The sequence below is a fragment of the Phalacrocorax carbo genome, chromosome Z (genome assembly GCF_963921805.1).
Source record: "Phalacrocorax carbo chromosome Z, bPhaCar2.1, whole genome shotgun sequence".
In the NCBI taxonomy this organism is placed as follows: Eukaryota; Metazoa; Chordata; class Aves; order Suliformes; family Phalacrocoracidae; genus Phalacrocorax; species Phalacrocorax carbo.
The window spans coordinates 5,728,195-5,750,858 of record NC_087548.1 but is presented as its reverse complement, the minus strand read 5'-3'; the positions used below and the strand labels follow the sequence as shown (position 1 = coordinate 5,750,858).

General features: G+C 44.6%; 1 protein-coding gene across 1 annotated transcript in view; it reads right to left on the bottom strand.

Annotated features, from left to right (window-relative positions):
- Positions 1-1,171: 1,171 nt before the first annotated feature.
- The window catches only part of LOXHD1 (lipoxygenase homology PLAT domains 1), an 84,514-nt gene continuing 63,021 nt past the window's right edge, over positions 1,172-22,664 (bottom strand). The window contains exons 26-30 of the mRNA XM_064438730.1: positions 19,784-19,969; positions 7,819-7,989; positions 6,563-6,701; positions 4,986-5,147; positions 1,172-1,825 (exon numbers count right to left, since the gene is read on the bottom strand). Coding sequence (XP_064294800.1) covers positions 1,345-1,825; positions 4,986-5,147; positions 6,563-6,701; positions 7,819-7,989; positions 19,784-19,969 — 1,139 coding nt within the window. The 3' untranslated portion in view covers positions 1,172-1,344. The remainder of the gene's footprint in view (positions 1,826-4,985; positions 5,148-6,562; positions 6,702-7,818; positions 7,990-19,783; positions 19,970-22,664) is intronic.

The window sequence follows — 22,664 nt, the reverse complement described above, 5'->3', positions numbered from 1 at the left end:
ATTTTAATGGGAAAAACTCCTATTTCACTGCAGCAGGTGTTTGTCTAAAAATGGGACAAATCTATTGCAGGGAGGCTTTTTTCATAGCCCTGGTAGACTGGGGTGGGAAGGAGAGCAGAGAGATCAAAAGTCTGACCCTTTTTTAGTTTCAAAACACCCACTGGGGAACTGCTGCTTTGCAACGACACTCCACAAGCACAGCAAAAGCAAATGCTCCACTCTGCTCGTGGGACCCCCACTAGCTGCCTGGGGAGCCCGAGCCCCATCCCGGCAGGGTCCCAGGAATGCAACATGCCTGCTGACCCCAGCACCTGCTTTCAGCCCTCCTGAGGTCTGTTCTGCTCCTCTTGTGAGCTTCCTGGAGAGGCAGATGGGGCTCCAGAAGTAAAGGTTTGTAAACAGTTTTTCTTGTTGATACCTGTAGAGACGTGGGTAGCTGAGAATAGCTCGTCTACAGGAGCACTGGCCCTTACTGTGGCCAGGAAATCCCTCTCCACCACAGGAAAAAATCAAAACAGCAATCCTTATTCAAAGAAAAAAAATAAAGTGAATGGCAGCTGCTCTGAAACAGAGTTGGTATTCAGGCCATATAGGGTAAGATTATGCTAAGACAGATTTGAATATAATTAGCACAGCTTCCTTGCAGTGGAACTGATTATCTGGTAGGTCTTTTGCTCCAGCTGCCATAACGGTAGATCTCAGCTCTGGGCAGACCCCGAGGAATTCAGCCCGGGAGCTGCATCTGGCTTTGGAGGGAAAGCCCATAGGTGGAAAATGCCACCCTTGAGACCTGGGTGGGTGGATAATGGGTCTTTCCCAGCCTCCCTGCAGAAAGCCCCGCTGTGGCTACCGTTTTTGATGTGGTGCCTTCTGGAGGGGTGTGTGTGTATGGACATGCAGTGTTCGGAGTTGCCAGAAGCAAGAAAACCTGGGATCTCCAAGTTTCATTTTCTTAAATATAATGTCTCAATTCTCTTATCCTCTTTACTCATCTAAAAGGGGAGCCCATCAGTGGTGGAGGTCAGCAGGCTTTCCCAGCCCTGGCAGAGCAAAGCACTGAAAGGAGAAGATTGCATCTGAGCTGTTGAATGACAGTTTGTAGCTCTGCTAGTTGTGGCTTTTAATCATAAATAAGTGATAAATGTATTTATTTCATTCACAATATGCACTTTTAAAAAAGCAGTATTACTTTTACAAAATGTTAACCCAGGAAACACATCTTGCTACTAAAAATCTCTCAATATAAAATGCAGTGTTTTAAAAAGTAAAATGCAATATAAACCAGTATAATGAGAAAAATGTGCATGCAGAAGGGAACCAAAACCCTCCTGCAGCCCGCTCTCCTCAGTACCTAGGAAAAAGCTCCCTCCAGATTAACCCATCACCCCGGTTTTCATCCAGCCACTTCCCACAGGGAAATATGGTGGTCACACCAGTCGCTGAGTTGGTGATCTCCACCCGCTCCACCAGCCAGCCCGGTGCCAGACCGCTGTTATCATGCTCAATCCGGACTTTTTTTAGTTCCCCCATGTCCAGTGTTTCCAGGTAAAACCTGTTGGTTTTGCCCCGCTCAAAGAGGTTCCTGAATTTCTGCTTCAGCGCCCGCTTTCCCGAGTCCCCGTTCAACCCAAAGATGGTGATGAACACATTGGCGTCGGTCCCTGAACCCTTTTCAAAGCCTGTGACCACGATGGTTTCGTATTTGACTGGCACCAAGCTCCGGGCTTTGCTGGCAAAGCTTTCGGTGACCTTGGCACACTCAAAGACTTTGTAGTCCCTTCTCTTGTAACGCAGAGGGATTTTCACATTGCACCTGAAAAAGTATCTGCCAAAGGAAAATTAGCAGCATGTTAATGGTATGGGTGGTCACTTTACTGGGCAAATGTCATGAACTGCACATGTTACTAAAATGCCCAATATTAATGCTGTTTCAATACTTTTCCATATACGTGCTAGCACTAGAGTTTTTCTCTAGAAAGACAGCCATAATTGAACATTGCAACTGCAACTGGAAAACCCAACATCTCCCTAGACAGCCACAGACACCCTGCACGTGGGACGGTTGGCGTGGGGCACTTGTCACCTTTTGTGCCTGTGCAATGGAATGGACTTCTACAGACCCACTGAGGCAAGATGAACAGTCAGCCCCACAGCTAACGCAGCCCAGCGCTGCTGGGTATAGATGGTCTGAGAGCAGGGGGGTCAGCAATTAACCTCACTGATCGTATCCCAGAATCCCACAATCCCAGAATCCCAGACTGGTGGGGGTTGGAAGGGCCCTCTGGAGCTCATCCCGTCCCACCCCTGCTGGAGCAGGCACCCCCAGAGCAGGGGCACAGGGCCGCGTCCAGGCGGGGGGTGAATGTCTCCAGGGAAAGGACCCCACAGCCTCTCTGGGCAGCCTGTGCCCCTGCTCTGGCACCCCCACAGCAAAGGGGTTTCTCCTCACGTTCAGGTGGAGCTTCCCGTGTTCCAGCTTGTGCCCGTGGCCCCTTGGCCTGGCGTTGGGCACCACTGAAAAGAGCCCGGCCCCGTCGCCCTGACACCCGCCCTTCAGATATTTATAGGCACCGATGAGATCCCCCCTCAGGCTTCTCTTCTCCAGGCTGAACAAGCCCAGGTCTCTCAGCCTTTCCTCACCAGGGAGATGCTCCAGCCCCTGATCCCCTTGGCAGCTCTGCGCTGGCCTTGCTCCAGCAGTTCCCTGCCCTTCTTGGACTGGGGGGCCCAGACCTGGCCGCAGCCCTGCAGGTGTGGCCTCACTGGGGCAGAGCAGAGGGGGAGGAGAACCTCCCTCACCCTGCTGGCCACACTCCTTTTATGGTTAGGGTTGGGTTAAGACCTAAGAAAAAGGGAACGGGAAAGATGGGAGGAAGAGGTTTAAATCTCCCCCTTTCCTCATCTAGACCACCCAGCCCACCCTTAACAGAGGGGTGGGGGGGAAAGCATCAAGTACAGAAATGATAAGTACCAGATGCTGAAAGCCCTTGGTTCTGCAGTGCTGCCTCTGGTGATGTGCAGGGAGGATATAGCACATCCATAAATTACTGCATACCTGGCACCCAGCCAGGGGCTGGAGCAGTCTGCTTTTAATGATGTATTTCATTTCCAATGATGCAGATAATTTCCAAACGAGATTTTTTTTTCCCCCTCCCCCACCTTGACCAAACTGCAGCAGGTTCTCCTGGAGGGAGAGTAGCTGGACTGCAGTGCATGTGCATAAAATGAACACCTGGAAGATTACTGAAATTCCAGCAGTACTGTGCTTCTTAAGCACTTTCAACACTTTTGACATTTTCTGCAGCCAAAGTAAAGCACTCCTTTCTCTGGAAAGAAGCTCTGTAAATGAGATGTTCTGGTGGGTGCAAGATTCTAGGCTCAGGGATGGAAAAACTGCATGAGAATGGAGTGGTGGGGTTGCCTGATGCTGCAATTTTATTTCCTGGGCTACGTAAGAACTCATGGTCTGGAGTTATAATGGAGAGTGCCAGTCTTCACAAGGGGCAAGAAGGAAAATATGACCTTTCTAGCCCTGAGATCTGCAAGAAAAAGCTTCCAAACACAGCCCTTTCACATACTAAGATCAACTACTAAAGGGCAAAAATCCCAATATATTTCAAAACTATTGCAGCAGCAATCTCATAACTCTTAATTTGGTCTGGCTTGGCTGGGTGAGTTTTTTTTGGATATTTGGGATTGGGAATACCTGAAGGGATAGCTTGCTCTCAGGACACAATCTGCTCCAGATGATTGTTTGCAGAGCAAACACCACTGTGAAGTGCTGTGTCTGCAGAGATGGGGCCGTGCTTCAGTGCAGTGACAGGCTTCAGGCTTTACTAGTATCTCCTGGCTCCCATCTTTAATTTAAAACAGTTTTAAAAAATCTTGTGCTTTGTGAGAAGATCTTTGGCCCCTTCAAAACATTGGCCCCTTCAACAGTTTTAACAGGCTCCCAATGAGTTTAGTGCTCAGATTTGATTGCACAGCTGGACTTTAAGGGTCCCAGGTTTTTCCCCACCAGGAGAAAAGAACATGTTTTAGTATGTAATTCACTGAGTTTTCATTCAGCAAACATTATTATGGCTCTTCTGCTGGATGATTAATTTGCTAGGAGAGACTCTTATCTTCTAAAAAAAGAAAAAACACTTCAAAGATTTCTTCTTAAACACTCAATTGTCTCAGTTGGATCAAACTTCTTATAGTTAAATTCTTTAGCAGCAATGGAAATAACATGGAAAAGAAAAGAAATCCACAGCTGACATTGTGTTTTTAATTTTTTTTCCTGAAGAGCACTTTGTTCTGCAAATGAATGATCTCCTGTTCCCGCAGAATCCCTGTGCTATCTGCTCCCTGAGTCGACACCCCTTCCAAAGACGGGGCTCAGACCAAAGCGTGTAGGACCTGACATGCTCAGGACTCTTCAGGCATGATTATTTTTCAGCCATGGCAGATTTCAGTCATATTCAAATCACAGTAGCTGAGCAGCATGACTGCAGTCTTTCCAGTGGGCCTTTTGGACCATACCAGAAGGATGTCTCATCTAAACTGGTCTGAATCAGAGGTTCAGGTTTTGTCTTACCCTCAACTTTTTTCTAGGAGCTCGTTTTACAAGACTTACCTAAAGGCGAGTCTGTACAGAGCATCCTACAAACCCCTTAAATTTCAGTCAGTCTAAGTATTTTCCACAAGCTGAGGCATTAGTCTGACATAGCTGTGAGATTCACCCAAGTCACCTTGTTTATAAACTTATCTGCACATGCCAAAGCTCACTCTAACAACTCAGACATTGCACAGGCAAGTCAGGCAAGGACGTTCTGTACCCAACACACCAAACAGCTTGTCCTTAGGTTTCAGAAAGAGATTAAGATTTAGTAAGACTTTCCACTGTTGCTTAAGTCTGAAATGCTTCAGGAGGACGCATGCAGAGCTGCTCAGCTTTCCCATGCCCTCCTGGAGCGGCACCTTGCAGACGAGAAGGCACTTACTTGTTGCAAAGCTCCATCTCCGTTACAATAATCTCTTGGACATGCCAGAAGACATCAGCTTTTGCAGATGACTTCTTCCCATCTTTTGGGCAGTGACCAACACAGATGGCTGCAATATCACCAACATTCTTTGAAGAAAACTGGAATGTGTCTGTTGCTCCCCTACAGGAAACAGGGAGCAGTTTCAGTTATTATCTTGAAGGATGGCAGTGTCTTGTCTCATACTGACATTAAGAAATTTGCACATGGCTATGGAAGATAGAAGATAAATTTATTTAAAAGATTTATTTAAAGTCATTTGATTTAACCTACAATCATTCAACACAAAGTATAATTTCCATATTTAAATTTAGTATTTTCTCTGATTGGGGTGACACTTTAAATTGTTGCCACTAGGACTTTCCAGGATAAACTTGAACTGTTCCACACAAAAAATCAATTTGCCTCATTACAGATAAAGCTAAAGAATGACTAATTTCCCCTCCGGCGCTTATTCATTCATTCTCAGCAGATACTGTATCTGTTACACATCTACCCACCATAGCTATTTTAAATTTGCTAGTTTAGCCACCCTTCCTGAAGCTGAGCTTGAAAACATTTTAGAGAAACAATTGCTCTCTGTCAAACCCTTGGCTAGCTCCCTGTCATGTCACCTGTGTATTGTTAAGTTTATCCCCTTGGACTGGTCCCCATTCCAACCTGCCTCCAAGGATGGACTAATGCTTTGGAGAGTAGCATCTAACTCCACTGTAGACACCATCAGCTGAAGGTCAGAAGGAAGTCCTCACAGTCTTTCATGTTTCACATGAAATCTCAGCCATTCATACTAGAGTCCACAGCAGCTATAATTTCACAAGAAAAACCTTTCCTCCCTGCAAAGCAACTGAACATCATCGGCGTCCATGGCTTTGAAGAGGTTCCTTTCTCTGAAGGGCATGCTGTGTCCTTACACAAAGTAGAAAACGCATCTCGCATCTGGAGCACTTTGGTCCCACATGGGGAAAGGAATCTACACCATGATACATAGATGCGCCTCCAGCTTTGCACATGAGGCTGATACTCAGCTTTCCTCATGCGACAGTGACCTTTCAGCCTTACCTCCCAGATTCATCTGGAAAGTCAAATCTGAGCAGCTCTGACAACATTTAGCCTCCAACTATTTTTACTTTCTCTGATTCCCACTGCCAGTGAGATGCTGTAAAAGGAACTAAAAAACCCTCCAGCTTCCCTCTACCCCTCCCAGCTCAAAAACACACAGCCTCCCCGGGAGCTCGCCAGAAGCCCATTTGTATGTACTCATACAAAAGGACACACACATGCACGTGCATCATCTACACCTCCTTTACCAAATACCTTTTTCTTACAATTTTTAAACCTGTTCTGTGTCTGCCCATCAGAGACTAAATTGACATCTTCCTTTTACTCCAGGTTAGAAGCCATCAGGGTTTTTTGGAAGGGGGATGAGAAACAGCATGGAACAAACACAACTCTGTAGACCATATTGGAGAAGAGATGGCATTTGTGGGAGACACACAGCTGGTAGGGAGTTCCTCTAGCCCACCATGCAGCCCCACTACCTTTCAAATCTCCTTTTCTTGGAAGAGTTTTCCATAAGGAATTCTTTCGAGCGGCCCAGCTTTCCTTCTAAGATGATCCAGATGTTTTCCTTTGTTTCTGCATCCTCTCTGTCACTTGTTACTGTGACAATCTCATAGGCTTTAAAGCATAATTAACACACACATTAATCAGAGAAGGAAGAGCAGATGGCCAGAAAGATTTCTTCATTTGGCCGTCGCTTTGCTTAAAAACTCTTTTACTAATATTTATCACAGCACACAAGAAAGCATTTGCAAAATAAGGATGGAATCACACTGAAATCAGTGGGGCTTTTGACTTCTTTGTGCTTTAGATTTCATGCTGGGGTAGAGTACATGAAAAATATGAGTACTTCTCGATCAGCTAGCAGGAGTAGACAAAGCTGCTCTTGAACAAGCTGTGTCCAGCTCCCTGCTGTGCTAACACTCCCTTTTTAACACATCCCAAATCCTACAGGTTTTGTGCCACTGTTCTTAACAGGGACACTGAGAGTATCCATATACCCAACAGGATGTGCTCAGATGCCATGGTGGCATGTAAGTAACAAAAATGCCAATAACAAGGCTGTTTTTTGTAGGGGCAGAGTGAAATCACACTGAAGTGACATGATTATTGACTCTCCAGGACTCTCCTGAAAAAGAGCACTGTGGTGCAGGAGTACTTGAGATGCACTTTGCATATCATCAGTGCAGTTAAATAACTCTTGCTCACTCGCTTACTCATCACATTAGACACCAATATAATTGCCTTGGACCCAGTGGAATTACCCAGAGCAGACCCAGAGCTATGAGGTGTTAAGCTCAGCTGTCATGTTCAGCCAGGGTACTTGAGCTAGCAGCCCAGAACATGTTAAGGAGGAAGCTGGAACAATGTTACTTACAAAGCTTTAAGGATTGAACTTATTTTCCACCTCAAAGACTCAAGCCCATTATTTCTAATGAGACCATGACCATGTGCCCTCATGGCTTACTGCTGGATTGAACCACTGCAGATGGACCTCTCTTAAGTTTCAACCCCAAAAGAGATCTTTTTCTTCCACATAAATCCTGATTTGTTTCTTTCTTATCACGGCATTGCACTTTTGAACTAAAGAGTACCGTAAATAATCCAACCCTTAAAGCCTGCAAATACGAACACCTCTTGCATGGGAACCCTTAGTGGAGCAGCTTGCAGGAGTTTTGGTCCTATGGCCTCTGAGGGTCCCTCAGCAAAAGCCACAAATCAGCTCTGAACTTACTGGTCCGTTCCTTCAGTTCCAGGATGTCATTATTGGCACAAGCCAGTTCCCTTATGAGCTGCCCATCGTCTTCACCTTTAGCCAGCCAGCGATCACACTGGAAGCGAAATGTCTTGTCCATAGCAGAGTCCTTCACATCAATATATTCCAAGTGCCATCCTGGTGCGATTCCTAGTAAAACAAAAATATAAAAAAAATATTTTAATATTTTCACATTGCTTGGGTAAGTAGGTGAGATACCTCTCCTTAGGAGCACCCTGCTGGTATGAGAAATGATCTATATTTGCTTCAGATAATGTCACCAGTGAACATTACATTGTTCAGATACCAAAAGCAATGACCACATGCTCTAGAACATAATCCAATCCTCCTTCTAGGGTCAGGCCATGCTTTTGAGGGACTCACTGGCTTTTGATTAGAGAATGTTGGAGTGCGGTCCCAGATAAACTAGATTTCAAGCTCTCTGGGCAAGAGGCCATCTCTTGCCCTTGCCCAGCACTTTGCCCAAGGTGGGGCTTTGGCAATACCAGTGGCAAGCAGCAGCGAGCTGGGAGAGCTGGGGCCAGTGTGCTCCCTGCCAGCACACCAACACAGGAACTGTCCCAGGAAGAAGCACTACCATAGCTTAGGGACAACAAAGCCTTACAAAACCCTAGGGAAATCAGGGCCCTACAGAACTGTTTGCCAGATCCAGGAACATGAAGTCTCCTGGAAATCAGATGGTTCTAGGACAAAAGTTAATGGAGCAGCTTCTGTCACAGAAACCACTACTGATTTTTCCTTCCATTTTAAGGGAAACATGAAGCCTTAAAAGCCAAAACACAGATATGATTTCATGTGTCATCTAACCCCCATCCCTCCACCACAAGTCCATAGTTATTAAAAATGATATAGCAGTGTGTGCATGTTTTGTGGGGATCCCTTCATGTCTTGGGAGTGCTAGCTGGCCACAAGCTGTAGGGTTTAGTGTCTTCCTCTGTGGCCCCCAGACCCTTCATATTTGGATTTGAAGGTCAGAAGGAAGATTGCTCCTTTGATCCTGCCAGCTAGCATATGCAAGGAAATTATCCATGCTATCCTGATCTTGCCAAGCAACCAGGGCGAATTCACTAATGCTGTGACTGGCCATGAACACAGGAAAAACTGAAGTGATGGATGCTCCAGCAGGGACCACCAAATCACTTAATTTTTGCCTTGGGGGCCTTCTGAGGAGTCATAGCTCCCTTTTAGTTTTCTACTTCTTTTTATTTCTTCAGTGGAAAAGCAACCTGAAAATGAAGAAAAGGACATTTGTGAACATTTTCCTGATTTCTTTGTTGAAATATCAGCTCTTGTTGAGCTTGGAGGGACGTGAGGTTCTGACAGGTCTACTTACAAGTCCTGTTATTAGTCAGACAAGTCAGACAACGAAAGGTTATGTTCATGATAAGAGGTCTCTGCTGACTTATTATTTACATCCCAGAGACATTAAACACCTCTTGCTCTTCCAAGAACTCACTGCCATGTGCCTACTTCCTTAGTTTGCAAATATCTTTAGCCCTGAAAAGAAAATGATGGCACATTTCTGAGCAATGTTAACGAGTCGCCCTGCTCCTGTAGACTGCAATCCCTCTACATCATGTGTTGGCAGTTCTCTACCAGCCTCACAGCCATTCCTGTTTTATATTTTGCCTTCCTGAACCTTTTTCAAGATAGGAAATCACCTGCTACAAAGCACAGACCTCAACCAAAGACACCACTTGTCCCTTAAATTTAGGAGGCATAAAACTGCAAAATCATTGTGACTGAAAGTGACCTCTGGAGAACATTTAGTCCAACCCTTTGCTTAGAGCAAGGTCAACCAAAACAGGTTGCTCAAGGCTATGTCCAGTCAGGTTTTGTATATCTCCAAGGATGGAGACTCCACAACCTCTCTGGGCCACCTGTGCCAGTGTTTGTGTACCTGTGCAAAGAAAAAAAAAAGCTTTATTCTTATGTTTAAATTGGCATTCCTGTATTTCAATTTGTGCCTGTTGCCTCTTGTCCTGTCACTGGGCACTTCTGAGAAGAGTCTGGCTCTGTCTTCTTTACTCCCCCATCAGATATTTTCACATACTGATAAAATCCCTGAGCCTCGTCTTCTCCAGCTGGACAGTCCCAGCTCTCCCAGCCTCACACAACAGAGACTCCAATTCCTGAATCATCCTTGTGGCCCTTCACTGGACTCTCTCCAGTCCACGTCTCTTGCACTGGGAGGTCAGTGTCATGTGCCAATGACAAGACCTGTGCAAATACCATGGGTGGAGTGCCCAGGCAGGGGAGCTGGAAGCACCACCTTCATGCATGACCTCCTCAAGGCTCCAGCAGCAGAACAAGGGTATGAAGGGGTTTTGGGGGTGAGCTGGCATGCAATACCCTCACAGACCCTCACCAGTTTACTGCCTCCTGGACACTTTTACAGGTTTCCCAGGGCTCCCACTGTCCTCTAACTGGAGCAACTTGCTCTTTGGGGCTCTTTGGAAGTTTATTCTAAACATGTTGGCAGTGTCAGCTGTTAATCTTTTGGCAGGCTCATTTCCATTTAAGTTCAATGAACATCTCTGCAGCATATTTAGGAGGCTGCTCCGCTTCCATCAAAACTTCAGTTAAAACAGTACAGGATGAAAGAAAGAAAACATCCCACCCTTCAGCAAAAGAGATCAACGACTAAAGACCAGGATAGAATAAATTGGTTGTCTTAGTCCTGTTGCCAGCAATGAACAGAGTGAGTGGGACAGGATCAGTGTTAAACAGTGGTATCAGGAGAGAGACCGAATGAGATGCACGTACCCTCCTCTCTCTTCTTCAGCCTGGTCCCAGCAGCAGCTCAGCAGGAGCACTGCAACAAAAACCTGCTCTTTTATCACAGGGAGAGATGGGCCAGAGCTAATTCTCCAGCACATGCTGGAGTTGAGGGCAAAGGAAGCACAAAACGTAGCTTTTCCTGGGGTTCCCTGCAAAAGATGCATCTATCAGCTCTGTGCTATTTAAAGAGCAAGCTCTGGGCTCTGTCAGGAGATCGACACTGAAAAGCAAATACCAGCAAGGCATTCCTTACAGCAAAAGGGTACCTCGAATCAAAGAGCTGGCTGGACACTCTTAGAAAAATGGTGCTACTGCCTCAAAGCACCGTCCTGTCTGCTTTAAGGAAAAAATATTTTTCTTCACTCTCGCTAGAACTGGTCTTTCCTTTTCCTGTTTTCCTTCCTGATGCTTAGCAACTTAAATTAGATTAGGAGACCTGGAATCTGTAAAAGAATCCTATAGTGCTTTTCATTTCTCAAAAGAAATAATTCACCCCAGCTGAATGCTGTACTGGCTATGTCCAGAGCAGCACATCTTCCCACCCTGTCCATGTCCCCTGGTGCCAGGAGTGGTGTCACATCAAAGGTTTCACTACCACAGCATTAAACCCCATTTAAAAGCTGATATGGAAATGGAAGGATTGATTCAGGGTTGAAGAAGTTATTTGCTTTACCAGGAAAATAATTGGGTTTCTCTTGTTTCAGACTTGGAAAAGATATATTTAATTTCTTATTGTATTGATAGAGAAAAAACCAGAAAGTCCTGTTACGCACAGAGTCTAAATGTGAGACTTGCCTTCCACAGAGATGGCTCTGCAAGTCAGGGGCACAACAGTGTTAAGGAGAAGAAACTGTTTTTGCAGAACCACTTTTCAGGTCAGGAAATCCTGGTTTCAAGGTATTATCCTGTGTCCACCTTCTGTTTCTGTGTGGCTTTGCAGAGCAATGGGGTCAGAGAAATTACAGCACCCAAGAAACAACAGGGAAGGGAACTATGTCCCAATCATGGGTGTAACCCTGGAGGCATCAAATCCTCAGCACAAGCTGATTTATTGAGTGGGGGACTCAGTGAGGGACTGAGGAAGAGGAGCCAGAAAAGCGGTGTGGATGTAGCAGGGTGGAAGGACTTTCCTAGGTCCTGTCCACTTCTAGGACAGCGTAGCTGTGCAGGAGAAACTGGAGGACCTCTGCAACAACGCCTCATCAGCCTTTTCCCTGGACACTGTTGGCTGGTGGATCCTGTTCCACTGTGAAAACCACAGCTGCTCCATCAGTCAACTTTCAGTGCTTGCCGAAAAGACAGAGTGGATCTGTCTGTATCTCTTCGGCACCTCAACCAACAGTACCAGGAACACAAGGGCTCAGGAATGAACCAACTGCATGAATATCTTGGAAAGAATTGTGGGCTTTTCTGCAGTGACCCCGGTGCAAAACAGTACCACTACATTTGTCTGCGTTACTGCTTTTCGGCAGAAGGGAAGAAATAGAACATATCTGTGCAGTCCCTGCTTGAAATCACAGGTCTCAGTCTTTAAAATAGTTCGGCCACCACTGTGCCTTTGTGGAAGATCCCCCATCACCATAACAAGTGTTTAATGTTTGAAACAAAAGGTACTTCACTCCAGGCCTGTTTTGCTGCCATCAAAATCCCCTGCAGCAAACCTATCCTAATAAAACCGATGGCTTTGCCACGTAGGGTCCTTAATGGTCCGCAGCTGGAAGTGACATTTTCAATGACATGCAAAATATTTCAAATGTAATTAAAGGAGAAGAGCTTTGGGGAAAACAGAAACACTTTTCTTGCTTGACTCTGGCAGTTGTATAATTTAGTGTCATGTAGGGAAATGTATTCTCTTCCCCAAGTGTCCTTATCCAAAAGAGCAGTTATTTGTCCCATTTATCCTCCTTTCCAAAAGCACCAAAGCTGACAACTGAGTGATGCTGGGCAAGGACCCTCTGTGTTAATCCACAAGGTCTCCACAGGAACATTTTTCCCTTTTTCCCAGCTCATGCTAAAGGTCTGTGCTTTCCCGATGTTGGGCAGACAGGTTGGATTGTAAGCTCCTTGTCATGCATTGCTGCAGTGATAAGCACAATTGAGTCTGACTTTAGAAGTAGTAGATGTAGCACAGATAATGAAGACACCACTTCATTTAACTAAAACACCAACTTGCAGCACCAGAATTTTCCTGAGCCCCTCTTGGGAAGAGTCACCACTTGCCCCAGCCTATCTATATTCACCCCTAAAATATGAAGCTGTTGTGACACACTCATAAACATGGGAGGATGGGAGAAAAAGGCTGAGAATTAATCAAGTCTGGTGGGTTCACCACTCACCAGGCACCTGGTCCCTGAGCTTGCTTTAGTGAATATTAACTATTCCTTGCAAAGTGGGAGCTGATGGGATCAAATCTGTGCTGGCAGAACCACATTCAGGCTTGGATGCACGCATGTCCATGCGAGCTAAACTGTCTCTACCCTTTGCAGCCATATTAAATGATTTTCCTTTCTATCCCTTGTCTATCTGTAGCAGATCTTCTTTGGTTTGGTTTGGTTAGGACGAGAGGAAATGGCCTCAAGCTGCACCAGGGGAAGTTTAGGTTGGACGTTAGGAAAAACTTCTTCACAGAAAGGGTTGTCAGGCCCTGGCACAGGCTGCCCAGGGAGGTGATGGAGTCTCCATCCCAGGAGGTGTTTAAAAGAAGGGTAGATGTGGTGCTTGAGGATATGGGTTAGTGGTGGACTTGGCAGTGATAGGTTAGCGGTTGGACTTGATGATCTTAAAGGTCTTTTCCAACCTTAACGATTCTATGATTCTATGAAAGTGGCTGATGCCCAGTCAGGGATAATAGTTGTAATTACTGGTGCTTATGTTCCCATGGGAGTAAAAGAAAAATTCTGCTCAGGACATTGACAGCTCTGGGGCCAGTGAAGGATTGCTGCTGCCCAGCCATTCACAACCATCAACCAGGGCTGCTCACCTGCCTAATTGCATTTTTTTTTTCTTTTCACATTTTCTGAAACATAAAGTAATGGTCATTGCAAAGACAGTTGATCAGCCTTGTATCCTCTGATGTTATTTTTACCCTGCCTGGTTAGATGACCATCCATCCCTAAACCCCACCACATGAGACTTCACCCAGAAAGCGGTGGGAGTTTTGATAGCAGCATCAGTTCGCTAGAAATGGAGTGTTAATTGTGAGGTGTTAAAATTGTAGCATCTAGATTTGCATCAGTACATCTCAAAACACTTTAGGAAGGTGAATAATTTTTATCCCTGATTTACATAATTGAAAATGAGGTACGAGGATGTGATTTACGCAAGGTCATTCAGAAAGCCAGTGGCAGAACAAAAATAGATCCAATTTGTATATCTCTCCTTTAGGATCGTGTTAGTTCACACCACAACATTTCTCATCAGAGCAGACAGGCAATGCAAAACCTCTCACAACCTTTGACAAAGCAGACGCTTAACACTTGGTACAATTTTAGAAAATAGGTCCCCTGCCCCACCTCCTCTGTTGTCTATGCAACTTGTTCAGACCAGGATTTGACTCAGGACAAAACCACCCATAAATTATTCTCAGACAATCCCCCTACCCCGCCCTGTGTCTTACAGATAAACTACTCCTGTGCAAAAACACTTAACAGCTCAGAGTGAAGATATAACAGTTCCTTGGATGATGTTCTTGTATTTGAAACATATTTTGTGTTTTATTGAGGCGTACTTGATGAAAAAGCATTTAACGAGGGTGCAAAAGAGGCCTGTGGAAAAGAGAAGCTTTTACAGAATTGATAATTCCACAGCTATATCTGGACTTTGGAGCTCTCTCCACTCTGTAGCAAAAGGTTCTGCAGTTGCAGGAGTTTGGGAAGAAGTGGATGACTGCACAAGGTCAACACTGAAATCTTGACCAGTCACCAGACACTGAAGCCTTCTCACCGAGCCTGCTGTTTTATTTTCCTACATAAATTTTTTTGTACTTTATGTCAACTCTGGTCTGTGAGATCTTTGCAGTGTCTTCTGCTTGCATTGTAATGCCTGTAGCAAGTCTTTGTGATAGGCCTGTTGAGCATAAGGAAAAAAACCTACCACTGAGGGGAGAGGAAAGTGCATGGCATGTGAGGAGGGCTTTGCAGGTCAGTCTTGGGGTCTGTCAAGGTGCTGAATCCAGATCTGGGCAATCTGAAAGACTAAGCAGCCATGGCATGGTTGCTGGTGTGCTACACAGGTCTGCAGCTTGCAAGTCCATTTGTCTCTTGTCTAAGGCGTTGACTTCAAGCGACCCATAAAGATAGGAGTTGACGTTGTCTTCCTCTGTACTGAGCTACCAACAAAACAGGGGGGATGATGTACTCTCCTCTCCTTGGGGAGTTTTAGACATCTGTTTCTCTTCTTCCCACTCTTTATTTAAAGCAGAAACTATTCAACTAATCTGCTCCACGGATCAACAGAGTTTATGAGGCAATAATCAAGTGCTGAGAAGAGGACATAGAAAAGCCCTACTCAGGTCTGACAGCTGAGAAAATCCTTACAAAAGGCTAAAAAGACAGATCTTTAGGTTTATTTAAAAAATGTATGGCCTACAAGTGCCCCAAAGACTTGGAATCATGTCAATAAATTGCAGAAATGTATCTCTAGAAAAGCCATGTGCTGCATATTCAAGGCCTGGGCAATTTAAGACCTGATCCAAGATACTGCTCCTTAAAAAGGTAGTTCCTTCAGAGAAAGAAAAGGAAAAACAAGGGCATACTAATGTTTTTGAGTTGGGTTCAGACAAGAAAGGGGAATAAGATACTGTATCTTTTGGAAGAACCACCCAAAAGGAGTCTTTGGGGTAGTTAAGCTAATTAAAACTCAATTAGACAATGTCATAGCAGTTGGTGTAATTGACAGAAGGGCCCTGTTGAGGCTGGGAAGAAGTTGGGCTACATAACCTGGTTATTTACTTCTGCCTTTGCTCCTATAGTAACATAGAGAAGTCTGGTTTATCCATAATTAGAGTCTCCCGACTCCCCTTGGCTGATGGCAACCGAGATAATCAAGAATCTGAAATTAATGGCTTTAGAAAGATTGCTTATTATCTGGGTCCAAATCTACTCAGGCAGATGAGGGAGCTAAATCTAGATTTCCCATATCTCCATGTTGCAAAAAGAAAAATACAAAAAAAAAAAAGAAAAAAGGGGGTGGGGGGAAGATGTTTTTCTAGGTAAATAATTCCATTACTGAGATACTGAGAAACTTTAAGACATTCTTCCAGAATGGAGATTGAGTCCTGAAATCAGAGAAAAAATTGAGGCCTATATTTAGAAAGCCAGCATTTCTACAGACCTACAGATACTGATCTTGCATAAATGTAGAAGTAAATGAACGGAGATATGAGAAAATACATACTGCCTATCCGAGATCAGGAGATGGGGAGTCTGGAAACGATTAAATTTGTTCAGGGAGTCTGAGTATATTAAGTCCAACATCAGTATCTGAAAGTAAACAGTGGTAAGATAAAAAGACATTGAGCAAAACTTAAAACTAACCTCCATTCACAGCAATTCATTGTTACCAGAGTCTTGCTGGTGAGCTCTAAACATCTAAAAAATCAGGAACAAGTTCCTTGAAATTACACTTGTGAGGTTCCTAAACTGCCTGTTTTCAAATGAGCACCGATTTCCTCCCTAATCAATTTCACTTAAGTCAGAGGAATTAGATAGAAGTTGATTCCTCCTTTATATCTCATACAGAGATGCCACTCAGCAGGTTTTGTGGGGGAAATGGCATTTAAAGCATTAAAGTGGGACCATAAAAACAACATGCTTTTCCAGAGGAGGCAAATGCAGTGTTTGCAATTTAAAGACCTTCTGACAGACTTGCCATTCCAATTACTGACTCTTCAACTCTGAACACCCTACTGCAGTCAAATTTCAGTGAAAGGATAAACAAAATAGGATGTGAACTGGGAGCAAAACCACTGCAGCAAAACTTCGCTGATGGAAACAGATGCTCAGATGTTTGCCTGGACTTCATGGCAAAGTAATCGCCTTGGTCAAGTCATTTAAATGTTCTTTATTCTGAAATGGGGGAAGGTTGGATGACTTCCTGCTGGGATCAGGTGATGTTTGAAAGAAAAAGAAGCCTTGTGATAGTTAGTAGTTCCCTTACCTAGCCCATAAGTTCTAAAGGCACCTAATGTGAGCCCAAACAGGCTGAGGCTGTCATTGAGGCTGATTATTATGAAAATTAGGAAAAGAACATCATCCATGTTCCAAATATTCAGCATGTGAAGAGTGATGGGATAGGCCAGTGTGAAGCTGAGCCTTCCACAGACCATTGGCAAAGAACTGTTAGTCCAGAAAAGAATAAAAAAAAAACTGAGGAAAGAATGATCAACATCTGATGCTTCAAAGTACTGCTAAATACAAGCACATTTTTTTTAATATCCAGAGTCCCCCAAGCACCTGACAAAAAACCATACACGATCCTCAACCCCTGACCCCACTACTCCTTTCCAAAAAAACAGAGCCAGGAATTTCTAACCAGTGGCACAGCCAATTTATACAAAATTATACAAGGAGAGCAGGCCTATATGCAAAGATAGCTGTAGCCTGAGATCCCAGCAGTAATAAATACTCTACCCACCCAACAAACTGTCATGCTGCATTGTGTGAAGTTTTAGATAGGACATGCCTTTCACATGACTAATGCAAGAACAATGAAGACAACATATGTTATGATTTAGACCAGAGTTGTCCTTCCTTCTTGGGGGAAAACAAATACATTATTGCTGAACAAAACCTGAGCATGTTATCTGTCCAAGGCTTAACCCTGCAGTCAGCTAGGTCTGGTAAAAGACCTATTAACTATTATTTATAAATGGAAGCCAGTGATAAGAAGGAAAAAAGAGAAGATAATCTGAGGTTGTAATGTGTACCTATATTTATAAATATGAAGTATTTTTTCAGGTTCTGGGCACATGTTTTACAATTTTAGCTGACTTGTGGTTATCTGGGTACATGCTCTTAGCCCACAGCAAATTTAAATTAATTGAGCGTATTTACTGCGTGGCCTGGGGCTAAACTCTGTTACTTCCCTTTGCCTCTAACCAAGAGCACGTGGATAGCAATTACCATAGTTCAGCTGCAGTGTGGTAACTCCCCAACCTGTATGAACAATACTGTCAGTGGCAGGGAGAAGCTGAGCCGTGATCACTTGTGCAAGAAGGAAAAGGCAGCAAAACTGCCTAGATTAACAGTATTTTATTGTCACACAGCAGACAGAAGACCCATGGGTCTCATTGCCATGGGATGCCGTGTATGCTAAATGTCTCCTGGAGAGTCTGGACAGGCACATGAATGAGAAAATTGACTGAAAGTTACTTAATGGACAAAAATTATATCCAGTTCAGGAGATGCCCTGAGCTATGCATAGTAAGATGCAGAAGACTGGGGAATGATCACACACACTCTAGCTCAGTTCCTCCCCTTTCTTAGGCACCCAGTGATGCTGCTGTTGGAAACAGCTGCTGGGCTTAGCAGACCCTCAGTCTGACCCAGTTCTTATCTTTCTACGTGCAAGCCTCTTCACGTGCCTGAGCGCTAAGGATCAACTCTGATCTGGTGGGTGCATTTCATTCTGTTAGCATAACCGATCACCAGGGAACCACAATGCCTCTTGAGGAGAATGGTCTCTTTGTAGACATTTTAGCTGGTACTATATTTGAAAACAAATCTGCAAGTCCATGTTGATTTCCTGCTGCTTTCCAAAGGATGTTCAAACCACCCCTGCAACCTGTTTGCAGAGCTAAACTCCAGTGGGTATTTTGATAGCCTTTTCTATTTCAGCCTCTAAATCACAGACTCAAGGAATAACTGTTTTGGCAACAAAAATCAGGTGAAATGATCTCCCTTACTGCATTCAACACCAGCTATATAACATGACATTATAGAGCTTAAACAACTAAATTGTCCTATGTTGTGGGAGTGATAAATATGAGTCTGAACTTGGAGTGGCTGGGAATAAACAATCATCAAGCCAGAATACGTGGATGGTCGTATTTCCCATAGTTCACGACAGATTACTTTTTTTTTTTTAATAACAATACAGAGACAGTCTTACAGTTGGAGAGTCTGATCCAGAGGTAGCATTTTTTTATTAATATTGCATGAGATGCAGCCTTGCCCAACTGCCACAACTTGGAGGAGTCAAGATGATGGCTGGGACAAGACCATGGTGGCATATAACCCCAGCCCAGCCATAAAACAGCTGCATCAGTACAAAAAGGTAACAACTGGGTAGTCCTGCTGCCATTCCTCCCAGGACTTCGATAAATACTACTGCCCAAACAGCCTTGTTACTAACCACTCAGGTGGGTCTACGGGAATCAAGCTTCACCTTTAGGCTGCAAGCAATTGTTAATGCAAAATCATCTCTTTTTAGATGAAGATAGGATGGGATAGGATGTCATCACAGCAGTGTGAGTGATGCATTTGTTACAAGGTGCTGCTTGGTACCTGAATAACAACACAGATGACTACAACAGTGCCATTCTGCTGTTTGTGAAACTAGTTTGGGTGTCTAGCAGCAGGGAAATGTCAGAATGTCTCTCAGCAGGGCACTGCACACTCACTGTCTGATGTATTGATTTTAATAAAGACAGACACAGATCTTTATTTCTGTCTTCTAAACCTCACTGTGTTATGCTAGGCTGCATTACCCCGTGTGTCGGTGTCAGGCTGATAGCATTAAATTGCTAGGAAAGTGCCATACTAGCCTGTGAAAAGGTATTGCATTAATAGAGCTGGTGTGTTGGGATAACAGGCTGGATGGCTTTGCTTTGGAGGAGCTGTCATTATCTATGGTGCAGCAGTGGTTGTAAGCTCTGACTGCAGCTGGGGACCCGTTAGAGTGGGTACTACACCAGCATGCGGGGAGGTGGTCTCCTGCCTGAAGGGGGTGTGTCTAGACAGTCATGTTGGGACACATGGTACAGGTATGGTACAGGATGCAGGTAAAATACTTGAGATTACCCAGCCTGCATCAGAGCTGGGAACAGCGCCCTCAGCCTGCCCCATGTCCATGGAGGAGGAAGTGTTTCCTCAAGTGAAAACATAGTCCTGACCTCTCCCACCCCCCAAATCACTGCCCTGACCTTTGTTGTCGTGCCAGATCCGGACTTTGCAGAGATCTCCCAGGCTCAGCATGTCTGAGAAGTTGAATTCGTCCATCTGGTTCCTCTCAAACTTGTTAGACTTGTTGGACTCCTTCAGAGCAAGGGTCCCACTGTCCCCGTTCTCCCCAAACAGGATCAACCACACGTTGGCATCGGTGCCTGCTCCTGGAAGGAGAGAGCAAAGCACATCATCAGGAGCTAGCCTGTCATGTAGGGCTGACACCCAGCTGCCAATTGCATGGAAGTGGAGTCAGCAAAGGCAGGCTGGAAGAGGCTGAAGTGATGGTCAGTTTTCTCTGGGCACAGCCAACAAATGCCAGTGAATTTGTGCAGGATCCTGCACGGAGGACACCCCATGGTAACAAACCAGCTCTTCCAGCCAACCCCCAGATGCAAGTGGAACACTTTGCCCTTGTGTTCAAGGTATGGTGACTGTAATATCAGTACTAAAAGGAAGCAGGAGTGGAGCATGCTCTGATGGAGCACTGTGCATCACGCTGCTTTGCAGAGGTTGTCAGTGTTGTGACTCCCATTTTTCTAAGTTGGTTTCGGAAGCAAAGTGACCTACAGCATCCAGCAATCTATGGAAGAGCATTAAAGAACATATTTTAACTTTTCTATCTACAGCCAAAGTATTAGTACACATTGTCCTAAGCTTCCTGCTGGGCCACAGTCCTTTTTCCACACTGTAGTCTTCTGCACTCCCACAACCCCCTCCAAGCTGACCCAGGACACTTCACCTGGGGTCTGTCTCATGCTGCTCTCCCTGCATTTTATGGCACAGGGATTGGAAAGAAAAGTGCAGATCATCAACCAAACCACTATGGCATCTTCTGGCCCATTTTCCCCTCCCATAAATCTTCTGAGATGATCTCTATTACCTGATACTGAATTTCATATGCCCATGACTGCTCACATTTTGCTACAGAAATTTGCCTGGCTTTTGGAGAGTTCAAGGCCAAAACATCACTTGCAGTGACCGTACCAACATTTTAGCTGAAGGTGTTTCAACAATTTTACCTGGCACTATTTATAACTTGACCCAAACTATTGCTTTTTATTTTCAATGCCATAATAAAAAAGCAGATTCATAGAAAGAAATTTGATTCTGTGTCAGCAGACATTCATTGCTGTGTCAGAATTAAAGCCCTTGAATTTTGGAAAATAAAATCAAGATCATCAAATCCAAATCTGTCTTAGAAAAAAACCCAACATCTGCTGACCTCGGTTAGATAGCCCAGCTTTGAAAACTGTGACTGCCTGCCAAGCCATGGATCTAAATCCACTTTGAACCATACGGACAGTATGTCCCACAGCTCCATTCACAACATAATGCAGAGACATGGTTGGGGGACTGAAGACTTTTGAGAAAGCTACCACTTCTTCAGGAGAATTATTTTAATACAGAAATTAGGAAGAAATCACAACTGTCCTTGTAGAAGGACTGAAAAAATATTAAAGAATGGAAAAAAAAGGAGAAAAAAATTCATACAGGGAAAAGGCAAAGCAACATTTGGTATCCACGTGAAAAACTGCCTAGGTTAAACTGGGGCTAATTTTCAGCAGTTCCCTGGGGAGGACTTAAGAAGGAAGAGAAAGCATCACAGATTCAGGCAGTTTATCTGGCAGTACCTTTTATGACCCTAAAGCTTGCTGAGGTGAGGAATAAAGCAAACTAAAGCCCATTTCCTTACAAGGAGCAGGCTCCCAATTAATGCAAGGTCTCAAAAAGCACAGAACCAACTGTTTCTTAGCAAAACCTTCCCTGCAGGAAGAAGCCTCATGCCGTGACATTTCACTCACAAGCAATTAGCAGGAGATGGGAAAGAAAAGAACAGAAAGTGCTGAATCAATGTACATTTCACCTGTTTGGATGTCTCTCTGATTTTTTTTTTAATTGTTGTTTTTAATTCCAGGAAACTGTCAGGCATGTTTAGGAACTATAACAAATTAGATAAATGAAGAGGTTAAGGTACTATTGTTGCACAAACCTTAACTGGCAATGGCTGCAATGTCTCATGGGTCGATAGTGGGGTCTGCAGCACTGAACCTTGTCATCAACACCCTAAACAATGACAGAGCCCATCCTCAGCAGATTTCCAGATAACGTTAATTTTGGGGGAGTGACTGACATGCCAAATGGCAAAATTCCAACCCAGATGGACCTTGAGAAACTCAAGATCTGGGCAAGCATAAATCCCATGAAGTTCAGCAAGGAGAAATGCAAAGTTCTGCATCTGGGGTGTAATAAACCCTGCACATGTACACGCTGGGGAGTAGAAGAAGCCCCAGAGGTTATAGCAGTAACATTCATATTCAGGTTCAATGCAAGCCAACAGCAAGTTCTCAGTGTTCAAGACAAACTGCATATTGGGCTCCATCAGGAGGTACATGGTCAGCAGCTGAAGGGAGGATCTTATCTCCTTTTCTCAGCACTGAGAAGCCCACATTTAGGCCATGTTGCCAGTCTGAATCCCTGGGTCATGTTGAGACACTGTGGAGGGCTCAGCACATGATTGCCAAGATGGACAAGAGCTGGAGCACACGACTGTGAGGAAAGACCAAGGGAGATGAGCTGGGGCAGGTGAACGGGGCTCCTGTGATCACATGGAGGGAAAGTGATGACGATGACAAGGTCAGGTGCTGTGGAGATGTCAGACCATGCCCCAAAGAGCCACAGCCACAAATTGCTGGGGAGGGTCAGGTTGGGCACCAGGAAAAGAAATATTTAACAGGAAAATGATACAGGTCTCGGATCAAGTGCCTTAGGAAGTGGTGGCATCACCATTCCTGGAGGTGTTAAACGCTTGGCTGGGCAAAGCCTTGGCTGATCTAACCTAGTGTTGCCAATAGTCCTTGG